Source organism: Epinephelus fuscoguttatus, linkage group LG11 (genome assembly GCF_011397635.1).
Source record: "Epinephelus fuscoguttatus linkage group LG11, E.fuscoguttatus.final_Chr_v1".
Taxonomy (NCBI): Eukaryota; Metazoa; Chordata; class Actinopteri; order Perciformes; family Serranidae; genus Epinephelus; species Epinephelus fuscoguttatus.
In genome coordinates, this window is record NC_064762.1 from 24,111,469 (window position 1) to 24,125,813 (window position 14,345).

General features: G+C 39.9%; 1 protein-coding gene across 1 annotated transcript in view; it reads left to right on the forward strand.

Moving 5' to 3' along the window:
- Positions 1–14,345, forward strand: part of lama2 (laminin, alpha 2) — a 325,147-nt gene that overhangs the window by 192,786 nt on the left and 118,016 nt on the right. Inside the window, exons 25-27 of the mRNA XM_049589718.1 lie at positions 2,675–2,811; positions 8,210–8,341; positions 8,931–9,035. Of these exons, the coding sequence (XP_049445675.1) occupies positions 2,675–2,811; positions 8,210–8,341; positions 8,931–9,035 (374 nt within the window). The remainder of the gene's footprint in view (positions 1–2,674; positions 2,812–8,209; positions 8,342–8,930; positions 9,036–14,345) is intronic.

Genomic DNA, 14,345 nt, shown 5'->3' on the forward strand with positions numbered 1-14,345 from the left:
CACTTTGCATCAAATATTGATCATTGTTTAATTTATTTATTTTTCAAACAATCTTTTTTAGATTGAGTTTTTAAACACTAAACAGTGATTCCAGAGAGAAGCAGACAGAGGGGTCTACAGTCTGTGTTTGAAGGATATATCCAGGATGTCAAACTGACTCAGCAACAACAACAGGTCAAAAAGACAAAGACAGTTAGAAGCTAAAGCCGAACTGTAGGCTACAGATCACAGTGTAAAAGTGAACCACCACATCACTGCTGATCACCACACAAGACAGTGAATATAAAGGTAAACTTTGCTGGTATTGAACCAGCTGTGTGGCATCGCAGTGTGTGCAGATGAACAGGGTTTGGCTTTGCCCCCTTGCTGCTGCCAGCACCCAGACCTCTGCCGCTGGAAGGGCAGGGATCTCTCAGGCCTCAAGGAAGTCAAACAACGTTCATCTGCACACACTGCGATGACACACAGCTGGTTGAATATCAGCAGAGTTTCCCTGCTTCCCTTCACTGGTTCCTGTACAGCAGGGTCGGTCTTTGTTTCACTGTTACAATCATTAAAAAGCAAAAGCAGCATGTGTATACATTCAGTAGGCTATATCTTCAGTAGCTAGCTAGCTAACCCTACACTTTTCAGGGTTTGATTTTGGTTTTGGAACAGGGAAGAAACATTCTTATATATATGTGTGTATGTATTATTATGTATTATGTATATCTTTTTCCAACTTCTCCACATAACGAGTATCATTAATACACGACGTGCCCCAGGCACAACATTTAGCTCCAAATCCACAAAACCAGCCTGAAAATGAAGGAAATCTGAAACGACTGCATTAGAGTCAATGGAGCACAGCTGTGTTGTTGTTGGACCCTGGTCGGAGCTGTCCTGATGCTACGTTATGATTGGCCAGTCTGTGTCTAGGGGCAGGACTTAGCAAAGAGTCAGTTACTAGACTTTAGACTGTAGTTGCTAGATACTGTAGGTACCATACCATATTCTACAAGTCAAATGTGGGTATATTATCAGAGTACTAGTTATTATTATCAACCACACGTGTCATTGGTAAACTGATCAAAAAGTTTACATCTGAAAGCAATTAGCTGTTATCAGCTGTTTGTTGCTAAAGCTGAGGATTTTCATTATCGTTCCCCCAGGGTGTGTCGAGTCATCTGAGAATACTTGAGTCATTTTCAGATGTCTATTATTAGACCGGAATATGTTCAAATTATTAAATCGTATGCCCTAAAAACTTGGCAACACAGACAGCAGGTGCAGGAAACTTGGTGCTGCCCAAAATGAGGATTAAGCATCCGCGCACCCCCAAGTAAGACTATGAATAGCTTTTCCCACATATCTCCTTATGCAATTTATTATTGATGCCAACCGCTATTGACAGCCAAGAAGAACAGTCGTAAGTTAGCCAGAGAGCCTGATCATGCATCAGAAAGACAAGATAGGACTGGGAATTATTTGCTTTAATTCATCTTAACATCAGTGCCACAGTGCAGCTGTCAGGTTACAGACACAATATGCTGGCTGGTGTTTAATGTACCGCAGGCAAGTCAGAATACAAACATGATGCAGACAGTGTCCAAAAAATGAAGTTATAGAGTGTCCACAACTAGCTGAAGAAGCATAACTTTGATTAACCATTGACAAAACAATGCAGCTGTGAAGATGACCTCACATTTCATGAGCGTTAACATTTCTATTCAGCCAGCGTACAAAGCGAGAGTCCTCTGGCATCGGCTATTGTGTTTTCTAGGAAATGGTGATGATTGAGTCAGTTAATTGTGGTGAAATAAATTGAAATGAATGACACTGGGGGATTATGGGTGTTCCTATAAACAGCTCAGTCTTTATGCAGTAACTCAATAAAATACCCTTTCAAATTCCTATAACCGAAGCTGTTTTATTTAATGATGGCTTGTCCGTATAATTCGGTATGCGCATAACATTCCCCCTCAGTATCAATCTCATAAGCAGTTCACAATTTCTCTTTTGCGGGCGGCACGGTGGTGTGGTGGTTAGCACTCTCGCCTCACAGCAAGAGGGTTGCCGGTTCGATCCCGGGCATGGGAGCCCTTCTGTGCGGAGTTTGCATGTTCTCCCCGTGTCAGCGTGGGTTCTCTCCGGGCACTCCGGCTTCCTCCCACAGTCCAAAGACATGCAGGTTAATTGGTGACTCTAAATTGTCCATAGGTGTGAATGTGAGCGTGAATGGTTGTCTGTCTCTATGTGTCAGCCCTGCGATAGTCTGGTGACCTGTCCAGGGTGTACCCTGCCTCTCGCCCGATGTAGCTGGGATAGGCTCCAGCCCCCCCGCGACCCTCAAGAGGATGAAGCAGTTAGAAGATGAATGAATGAATTTCTCTTTTGGTTTTTTGGAAAGTGTCAAATAACAGTTAGATAAAGGCAGTGTTTTCTCTTCTTCACAAATTAACAGTACAACTAGAAACACACTGCCACCAAAACATTTCCCCTAAGGTTTGAGTTTCCAACAAAACGTGGCTCAGTGTGTTCACTCCCAGACATGTTGCTTTTGTTTCAATTTGGAGTCTGTTAGCCAGCGTGTCATGTTGAGAAAGCAAAGCTGTGTCACTGAAATATAATCACTTTGATTTGTCTTCAGTTTATTCAAAGCCATTTAAAACGTACCTTGTCTCCTCTCCTGCAGCCTGCCAGTGCAGCCATGTGGGGAATAACTGTGACGCCAACACAGGGCAGTGTATCTGTCCTCCAAACACCATTGGTGAGAGGTGCGACCACTGTGCTCCCAACCACTGGGGCCATGATATTGTGACTGGATGCAAGGTAGGCTGGAAACTGTATTTGCAAAGAGCAGTTGCTAACATTTGTGTATCTTAGAGTACATGTAGTAATACATGAAGGGGCTCAGCAAACACGCTAGAGGGACAGCATAAAAATTAGGCATATACTCTATTAGATAAAGATGAATTAACTTGTCTATATGTCAGTGAAAAACTAAAGCTAGCTGTATCTTTTATACAGAGACCCAAACATTTTTTGGTTTGCATTAGTAGGACGTGATAAGTATAAAAAACTAAACATTGACACGATAATAAAGTCCCAATGTCGTCAAACGAGTACTTCCTAATTAACAGTGTCTTAGCTTCTTATTGTTGCTAAATTTGGTCAAATGTGTTGCCATATAAAACTACAAACATTATTAATCATAAAGAAACAAGTTTCAACCATAAAATGTGATCAGGTTTTGTACCTTGTCCGCTTTTGTGTCGGGATCAGCTTCAGACTTGGCAGAGATGGTTGCCAACTTGTTTTCACATGGATTAGTGTATTGTGCTCTTACTACCACTAGATGGCACAAAAAAGTGTCCACGAACGAGGACAACAGGTCTAAGTTAAGTAGAATGAAGTATAAGGTCAAGTAAAATGCGATGTCCTCATATGAGGACACAGGGTCTCAGGAGGATATTGCTACTAGAAAAATGCTCTGTATCAGTGGTTCCCAACCTGTAAGTCCGGACGCCAAACGCAAAACTTTCTTAGTTTTTGAAGTGGAGTAAGGAAACTTTTTTTAAACTGTAAATTGTTATTTATAAAATTAAGATTATGATTCACGATATAAACCTAAACGAATCTCACAGGATAAGAGCACGGTGAAGACCTGAACACAAGCTGTACTTACAGAGTCTTCACCCTCTGCTAAACATCCTTATCTTGCATTAGAATACTTAATTAAAACAACAAAGAGCTAATAGAACAGTGGCCAAGAATCAGGGAGACCAAAACACTGAATTTGTCAAAAACATCTTTGGTGTGTTGGTGCAGTGGTTAGCATTGTCGCCTCACAGCAAGAGGGTTCCTGGTTCGAACTCTTGGGTGGTGGGGGAACTCTGTGTGGAGTTTGCATGTTCTCCCCTGGTCATATCAAACTGTGTTCAAACTGTGTTGAATGATATTATATGATGATAAAGCAAGATAAATAAGCAGGAGAGTCCACTTCCATCGCCCCATGTGCAACCCAAACCTTTAAGAGCGGCACACAGCCTTAGAGGGAAGAGACAAGAAACACTGCTGGTGCAGACGCCACTACAGTGAGAGGCTGGTGGTGGCCTGGTTTGAAACTTACACTGGATCTGTGCAACTGGAGACATCGACAAAAGCAGAGAGGCAGCTGGTTGTTCACCTAAATTGATAAATAGCTGAACTGAAATTATCCGAAGTGAACTGCTAAACTGAATAACTGCACCTTCAACATAAAAGAAGGAAGAAGAGGAAAAAGTCGCATTAACATTTGAGTGAAATCCAGTTACAACTCTGAGTAGCCGGAAACTGCACAGAATTTTAGACAGGACTTCACACCCCTTGTCAGCGTGGGTTTTCTCTGGGTACTCCAGCTTCCTCCCACAGTCCAAAGACATGCAGGTTAATTGGTGACTCTAAATTGCCTGTAGGTGTGAATGTGAGTGTGAATGGTTGACTGTCTCTATGTGTCAGCCCTGTGATAGTCTGGTGACCTGTCCAGGATGTACCCAACCCCTTCAGGCCCCAACAACCCCTAACAGTTTAAGTTTACGGAAAATGAATGAATGAATCATCTCTGATGTGATATATTCACAGGAGATAATCTGCTCAGAATTCATCCACATTGATCATTTTACACACATTTCCTGCAGTTATTGTGTTCACTATTTGTGGTAATGTACATTTTATCAGTAATTCTGTACTCTTAGAGCTATGCATTAAATATAATATGAAACATCCATAAAACATGTCACTTGATCTCGGGTTGTCAGTTCAATCAATGGTAGAAAAGGTGTTCTTTAAGGAAGAGATTAGGAACCACTGCTCTGTGTATTAATCAACATAGACACAGAATAAATTCCCACATAAATTGAACTCAATAAGAGCACAGTAAAGGTAATATAATAAAAGAAAAACACTTGGTCAAGTTTAAACATGCATAAGTCTTTATCTAGTTTGCCTTTTTGTATTCCAGCTGGTTACCATTTAGTTGTTTTCTTCACTATCATCTTTGCTGTTCAGTTTTCTCTCCGTCTTAGCTCCATTTCATCTTCATTCCCTCTCTTATGTTCCGCTCCTTCCTGTGTGCTCTCCGCTCTCTCTCCTCCCATACTGTTCACTTATTATCACTGTGCTTGTTTACACAGCCTTCTCTCTGTATTCCCTCCTCTTTATCACCTTTCTTTCTGTGACTCTATCGCTCCCATTTCCTCTACTTCTGTGTTTTGCAACACGACTTTGTTCAAAGTGTTTGTAAAGTAATTGTTCTGCTCTGAAACCATCTCACCAAAGGGCCGCGAGGTAGCAATAACAGTAAACTATTAGAGGTAGCAATAGACTATTAGCAATTAGAGGCTTGAACATGAAAGTACTGTAAGTCTCAGTTTAACAGCCGATTGATCCAGAAAGGGTACATCAGGACAACAAAGAGGGATGAAACGCATCTTAGTGGTTCAAAACAAACATAAAAAGGTACCAGAGACAACAGAACAAAGTAAAAACATAGGAACAGAACAGTCAGTGAAGTACAGCAAAAGAAATAACAAGCCAGAACTGAGCAAAATATGTACACACGGCATATTCTTAAAGGGATACTTCACCCACAAAATCATCATGCATACCTTTACGGGAAAGGAAGAATCCAAAAGCTGAGAAAATTCTTGATGATTCCAGTAAGAGGGGTACACCTTTAACAACAGCAAAGCTATATCAAAACATCTGTTTACGAACTCTCACACATCTCATGCAGTAAAATCCAAGTTTCATTTATCCAGGCTTATTTACAGTACTTCTCAAACACATGCGTTTTCACCAAAGGTATTCGTATTTAAAACTGAACTAAAAGTGATTCTTATCTATTCTCTTTTCAAAGCCAACCTTCATTCACAAAAACAGTGAGTTAACCTTGCTGAACACAGGAACACTGCTGGTCTACCCTGGCCTTGATCAGTTTGTTTGTGTTATTGTGTGACTTTGGTGTTTTAAAGGGTTAGTTCAGATTCACCATAGCATACATAAATTTTACTTTCAGTTCAGTTTCCCGTCAAAAGGTGCTGGCTGATTGGATAAACGAGATTTGGATTATACTGCACAAGTTGTGTGAGAGTTTGTAAATGGATGTTTTGATATTTTTGCTGTTGTTGACCCCTATGACTTCAGTTCATCAAGAATTGTCTCCTTTTTTGGATTCTTTGTTCACTCTGGATTCTTCACAGATTTGAGGGGTGTTCATTTTGGGGGCGAAGTACTTCTTGAAGTATGAAACATTTAAGTCATTTAAGGTTACAAAGAGGTTAATGTTTAACACTTGACAAAAAGCCATAGCCACAAAATGTCAAAATCAACACTTAATCATATTAACAGTGAAAGACTATTGCCTCAGTTAACCATTTGAACCCTGAGCAAATTGGCTAGATTTCTTTTAATTGAGCAACAAAAGAAATAATGACCCCAAAAATTAGCAAGAAATTAGTAAAAAGAGAAAATTAAGAACCAGAAAAGTATGTAGAAAATAAATGAAAAATAAAAGAAAGAAAGCAAAACTTAAAAACAAACATGAAAAATGACCTGAAAAGAGTGCTTAGATTTATAATAATTCTATAACCTAATTCTAAAATGTAATAATAATAAAAATTAAAAATATAATTTTTCTCTAGCTTTTCCTTTTTTCTCTAGTTTTTGAAAAAGAATAATTTTCTAAATCATGTTTTTGAAAGAAATCGCTGAAGGTTGAAAGGTTTTAATACTAGCGAAAGGCGCCTGAAAACAGCACAAGAAATATGATGTTCCTCCAGGTTTCAAAGGGTTAAAGAGTTTAAAATCACCAGTCAGTGTTAACTCTTTGCTGGCTTAAGCCTCTCATATAAACTCTGGAAAAAGTTAATTAACACTGACTACCACAGTTGTTTTCATTTAATCAGACGCACATTTACAACTGATGTATGAAAAAGAAGAAGGACTGTCCTATTCGTAAACAGAGATATCAAAATGTAACAAAAGGTAGTCCAAACTAAGAGTCTGAGGCACTCTGGGGTAGTGTAAAAAGCCTTTAATAAAACAGGGATATCAACGCGTTTCGACTATACAAGTCTTCATCAGGATATGACACATTTACAACTGTTGAGCTTATGAGTGTGCAGCTTTTCTTGCAGCACATATGAAAGTTGTCTGTTTTTATGGTGTTTTCATCATTATCATATTTTAGAAGAACAAAACAGTGATTCCAGAGAGAAGCAGACAGAGGGGTCTACAGTCTGTGTTTGAAGGATATATCCAGGATGTCAAACTGACTCAGCAGCAACAACAGGTTAAAAAGACAAAGACAGTTAGAAGCTAAAGCCGAACTATAGGCTACAGATCACAGCGTAAAAGTGAACCACCACATCACTGCTGATCACCACACAAGACAATGAATATAAAGGGAAACTTTGCTGATATTGAACCAGCTGTGTGGCATCGCAGTGTGTGCAGATGAACGGTGTTTGGCATCATCCCTTTGCTGCTGCCGCACCCAGACCTCTGCCACTGGAAGGGCAGGGATCTCCAGGGGAAGTCAAACAACGTTCATCAGCGCACACTGCAATGACACACAGCTGGTTCAATATCAGCAAAGTTTCCCTGCTTCCCTTCACTGGTTCCTGTACAGCAGGGTCGGTCTTTGTTTCACTGTTACAATCATTAAAAAGCAAAAGCAGCACATGTATACATTCAGTAGGCTATATCTTCAGCAGCTAGCTAGCTAGCTAACCCTATACTTTTTTTGGCCAGTCTGTGTCCAGGGCTGGGACTTAGCGAAGGGTCAATTGTAATGACACCCAGTGTTGGTCAGCTTTTCAGTAAGAACGTTATGACGCTCCTGAACTTTAGTGTTAACAGGTTGAGTTTTTAAAGTGAGTTCACTCCAGTTATGCATACTGTACACAAAACTCCACATGTTCAATCTTTAGACACTCTTTGAACATTAGCATTGCTCATCTTGCACCTCAAAGAAGTCAAATAAAACTCCACACTGATTTGACAGTATTCTGTTGTGTGCCTTGGAAATGTTGACTGTCTGCAACAGAACAAATATTTGCATTATACTTGATGAAAAAAACTTTCTGTTTGATGTTCTAATGTCTGAACAAAGCTTCTTCTAAAACACAAAGACTAATAACAGCAACAGAAATAATCTCTGTCTTCATTTCTGTGTCTGTGCTTGTAGCCGTGTGGTTGCAGCGTGATCGGCTCAGTGACCCAGCAGTGTAACGTCAACACAGGCTGCTGCATGTGCCGCGACTCCTTCAGAGGAGAGAAGTGCAACGAATGTCAACTGGGATACAGAGACTTTCCTCAGGTGAACGATCCAAATGATATCAACACTGTAAATATTACTGTTATCATCACAAAGGGGGCTTTTTTCATTTTTTTGAGATATGAGAGGAGGCGTGGGAAGAAATCTCTGATAGGATTTAGTCACTGGGGGGTGAGAGTGTGTGTCACTATACAAGGACGAGGGGGGAGATTTTCGTAGACATGACAATGACATTATAATGGATTTTATGAGCAGAATAAATGCGTAGCTGAATTCAAGGTAGAGGAACTGAATATTTTCATGAATAGCACAGTAAGAGAATAAAAAGAACTTAGTGATCCTGTCAGTGTTCAGAGGAATTTCATGGTCTTTTTTAAAACTTTCTGGAGCTCAGTAGCTTCAGTCAAAAAGTAAAATTACAGGACAGCTCTGTGTTTGCTGTTTGTCTGAACTTCACTGATGTTTGGACCAGCATGGCAGTGAGAAGATAATGGCAACATTTTCATTTTGGAGTGAAGTTTAATGGTTTGGTGAAGCATAAAGCCAGGACACACTCTGGTAGCTCCTCTCTCAGCCTGTTATATTGTTGATAACAGCAGCTTGGCGTTGTCTTCATCCGCATTTCCCACAGTGCACCCAGTGCGAGTGTAACGTCTCAGGATCGGACAGCCAGACCTGTGACTTGGAGAGAGAAGTGTGTGCCTGTGCAGATCGAACGGGAAAGTGCAGCTGCAAGGTACGGCATACACACTCACTATGTGATCTACTCACATGATGTTAAAGAAGAATTCAAGCCTTCGTGTTTTTCACTTCCCTGTCAACGCATTGCACAGTGGTTATTTAAGCTTTCACAAGGAAGAAAAAGTCAAACAAGCAGCACCAGTAATAATCAGCTTGGATGCCTCATTAATAGAACAAGTGTAATGTTTCAAGTTCATCTTTGTTTCAAACAGAGAATAACCTTGATAAATGGATAAAGAAATCCTGAAGTGAACAGGTCTGTGTTAGTCTCTCCGTGCCAACCCGCAATTTTAATTTGTTGCCTGGAAAGACTATTTCAGAATTTTCTTAAATCCAATGTCAGTTCAAGTAGGTCAAACGATTAATGACAGGTCTCTCCTTCGACATGAGACACTTTTACACATGACTGAAAAAACTGTCACTCATCTTTGTTTCCAATTTGAAAAAGAAGGCAGCTGTGCAGGAAACATTTTGAACTTCTGCAAAACTTTACACCAAAATCAGATCATGCTGTTGTAGCATCACACGGTACTTAAAAGGAAACTCTTGTATTTTTCAACCTGAACCCTGTTGTCCCATTTTTTGTGTCTCAAAGTGACTAATGGAGACATCTGTTTTTTAACCCATTGAAACTTGAGCAAATTGACTTCTTTTAAAAACATGGGAAGAAGGCAATGACCCGGAAATTATCAAGAAAGAGAAAATTTAAATCAAGAAAATTAGTTTAAAAAAAGTAAAAAAACAAACAAGGAAATGACCTGGAAAGCGTGCTTAAAAATTATAATGTTTTGTAAAATAATTCAGAAATAATATTTATACATATAGTTTCCATAGCTTTTTTCTTTTTCCCTATTTTTTTAAAGTAATTTTCTGAATCTATTATTCTATAATTATTTTATTGTAGTTGTAGGATATTCTTACCAAGTTGCTCATTGCCTTGTTCCCCCATATTTCTAAAAAAAAAAAAAAAAAAAATCGCACCTATTTGCTCAAGGGTCAAAGGTTTAAATACTTGCAGAAGGCATCTGAAAGCTGCACAAGAAAAGTGATGTCGCTCCAGGTTTCAAAGGCTTAAATTGGTCCAGTATTGAGACAGCCACAGTGGTCGAACAGTCTGCAATGGCTGAAATGATTTTCTTTACCTTTCACTTGATCTATAAGGCCTTTACTTCTAAGCCAGTTCATCTTACCCATGATATCTTTTTCGTTATCTGGCTTGACTAACCCAGACATTGGCTGTCTGGATAACCGGTATCATGAAGCTGGTTATCAACTCGCTCAGCCAGCTTTGGGTTTTCCTATCCAGCCACAAGCATGTTTGTGTGAAAGAGACGGGGTCGTTAATTACGAGCATCATCTCAGAACCATGAATGAAGTCGGCTGCTTAATATGGTATGGAATGAAACCCTAACAGTATATATCTGTGGGAATGTTTTGTCTATGGGACACTAAATTACATTAGTGTGAAATACAAACAATAGCCTGTAAGCTTGAAACAGATGATAGAAACACCAGAAATGATTTACAAGGCCATATGTGTAAGGTAGGTATAAGTACATATAAAATCAATGTAGGGTGAGGGTTTTTTTGCCATTAAGTTGGATGATAATGAAACTAGTCTGATGACACATAAAACACTCAAAAGTAATGCCAGACTGTTTCTGCTGCCAAAATAAAAGGTAAAAAAGTAGCCTAGGTAATGGCTGATGACATCTGTCTGACCAGAACTAGTGAAAGTTAAAGAAAAACATTTAATTTCTCTGCAGGGTCCTTTTCACTAGCCCCTTTTACACTGCCAGATTTTCCGTGAATGTTGGGCCGTTTTGCCGGCAAGCTGCGAGCATTTAGACACACATTGGTGAGTTGATCCCAGGTGCCCAATTTTCCGCCTCGTAGAGTAGTCATATTGGCGGAACCCTTTTAGTTTAAAAAGACCAAGGCGGCCTTCCGCAACAGGAGGGGCTGTTGAAGACTTGTGGGAGGAGCTGTTGATGATGTCGCACGTGCGAGCCACTGGCAGTGGATAAACAGGAAACAGCTGATAGCAGAAATTAGCAAGCAGCTGGTAGCAAGAGGGAAACGCAAACCTGACAGACACTGTAAAGATGAGCAACTGGGGAGACAAGGAATTGCGCGCTCTCCTTGCCCTCGCAAACGAAGAGGCCATTAACCGTCAGATGACGGGGACGGTGAAGGACGGGTCGATTTACGAGAGAATCGCCGCCTGAGTAGCTGCGGCTTCCCTCCCACGTCACTGTTTACGTCACACGCTGAGCTACACGTTTTGTTACTTGCTCACGCCCCCATTGCCCCGAAAAAGCCACATTCTGTATAAACAAAAGTAGGTAGGTGGCATTTTGCCACACTCCCTGGTTTTGTTTTTATACTGCCAATGCTGAAAAAAGACGGATTGGGTTTTCCTGCAAATTTGCACAATTCCTGTTCAAAAAGGGCTATAATGTTGTCAGACACTTAAAATGATAAGTTGATGGTACACAATTTCCTGTAGGGATTACTCGGCAGGATGTTTTTCTGCTATAGCTGAAGTGGTCTCTCTCAATACTGGACCAGTTTCAAAAATCATTGTGCCTGTTAGTCACTTAAACACAGAGACATTAGAAAATAGGGACCAGATTAAAAAATACTGCAGTTTCCCTTTAACAGCTGCTTTAAATGCTCACATTACCATCTGAACACTCCACATTATTTGCTAATGGGTTCAGTGCAATGTGTGCAGTCTGTAAAGCTATCTTACTTCACCCATCCAGTGACCACTGACATTCTGCTCAGCAACTTTTACTTAAAGAAAATCATCCTAAAGTCAGAGTGAATGAATGTGTGACAAAGTAAGGAAAAAATGCTTTTGATGGTTTTGAATCCTACCAGGAGATGATGTTTGGTTTCAAATGTCAACGCAGATTTAAAACCTGCACAGGTCTCTTTATCTGTATATGTCAAGTCAATGCATGTGTGTTTTATAATACATGTGTGCATGTGTGCAAGTGTGTAGTCATTTCAGTAAATGTCACAGAACTGAGGGAGACGGGCATCTCTGTGTGACTTCCTGCAAATGCTGCCAGCACAGTTAGATAGATATATAGATGCATACGTTCATACATGTGCATTTTTCCCTCTATAATGAAATGAAATAAGAAAGTGTGTGGATGGGATGTCACCTCCTCTCCTCTAACTCGTTCGTGACAGTCGTGATGCACACACACACTGACACACACTATAAATCCCTATTTAATTTGCAAAGTAAAAAAAAAGATAGACCCACACACATAAACACACACACTCACCTACGTATATACACACATATAAAGCATATATTTCACACCTCTCATCCTCACTGTGACAATTTGATCATATATCTCACACACACGCCTCTCATCAATACCTCTCTGTCACAGCTCTCTCCCTCACACACACACATACACACACACACACACACACACATGAATACATACACTTATTGAATACATGGCACCCCCAGACTGCAGACACTTTTCATCTCTGCTGTCACTCGCTGATCACATTATCCCACATAGACAGCGACAAATGCTAAAACAAAATTTTGCATGCAAACACACACACACACACACACACACACACACACACACACACGCTTACACACCTGATTCGTGGCCTGTAATGAGGCTTCAGATCACTGGGTATCATCTTCACTCAGAACAGGTAGGAGGTTGACGGTCTGTCACTCAAACAGCCGTTCGATCTGTCACCTGTCTCTCTGTTCATCAGTTATTTCTCCCGTCTGTGACTTGTTAAGGTGGTTACCTGTCTGTCTGTCTGTCTGTCTGTCTGTCTTAACGTCGCTGTCTATGGAAGAGTGTGATGCATATCCTTCAGTAACATCAGCTTTCTCTGAAATAAAAGACGCCACATTCAAGATGCCAGCAATCAAAATTTGGCCTTAGTGTTTAGGTCTTGTATTGAAATGTTGATCGATAGAACAACTTTGATTATTGAGTAATTAGCATATAAGTAAAAGCATATTGACCTCCCTCTGATGTAACAGATGCTAATAATGTGGAGCACTAAAGTTGAGGTTTTAGGTTCCCTCACTATACCTCGACATCCCTCTGTTGTTCTTGGTCCTTCCCCACTAACTTTTGACAGAGCTCAACATTAATTGGATGACGCTTTGTTGACAGCACTGTGAGCCTTTTCTAAGCAGAGAGAAGGCTTAATATACAGACCTGTCCACAATCCCGTTTTAGACCAGTCAGCTCTTACCTTATTTACTCCAAATGTAAACAATGCAGTGCAGTGAGATATTTTTCTGCCCCAATGCATACAAGGGAAAAATGCATTTTCTGTGTAGCATTGGATGGGTGTATTTTAATAGCTAAAATATGTGACATGGTACAAGTTTAAGTAGGAACCAATTATTATAATATAGACAGAATCCCACTAATGTGTAAATGGTTTTCTAAAGGTTAGAGAGTAGGGCAGCAACGATTAGTCGACTAATCGATGACTAATCAACTATTAAAAAAAATCGGTGACTATTTTAGTAGTCGACTAATCGGTTTGGTTCATGTTTCATAGAGAAGTACTATAAAAGTGCCCCAAAATACTCTTATTGCAGCTTCTTACGTTCAAATATTGGCAGCTTTACACACTCTCCCATGACGGTGAACTAAAACCCTTTGACGTGAGTATGTAACAAGAGATTAAATGGCATAATTTTGGGGTTTGGGAGATACAGACCGACATTTTTCAACATTTTAACACATTTTTTGATGAAATGATTAGTCGACTAATCGAAGAAATAATCGACAGATTAGTCGACAATTAAAATAATCGTTAGTTGCAGCCCTATTAGAGAGACACTTTTTCAGCTAGAGGACTTGGCTTGTACTTTGTCTTTGCTGAAACGTCGTGATGCAAGGTATTAAATCCTAAAAAGCACAGCTGTAGGAGCTCACTGATAGGATAGAAAGTGTTCCTGTTGTATCAGTAATAATTAATAATTGTATAAAGGTTTGTAAAAAAGAAGGATATGAGGCTTTCCAAAGTCCCTTGTTGTTTGTCATAACTGGCCCAAGTCATTGCATTATATTGTTTTCAGATTAATTTTAGTTTACATATTGCTCATTTTTAAGCCCAGTTCAGACCAAAGATTTACAATGAGATGAATATGTTTACGAATGTTGCAAACAAAGTTGCAGTGGTGTAAACTGGCTGTCTCATCTCCTCATTCATATTTTAAGAAGCTGCAAATTATATTCAGCCACAAAACAAGCCTGGAAAGCTGGAAATCAGAACAGAAGTACAGAGA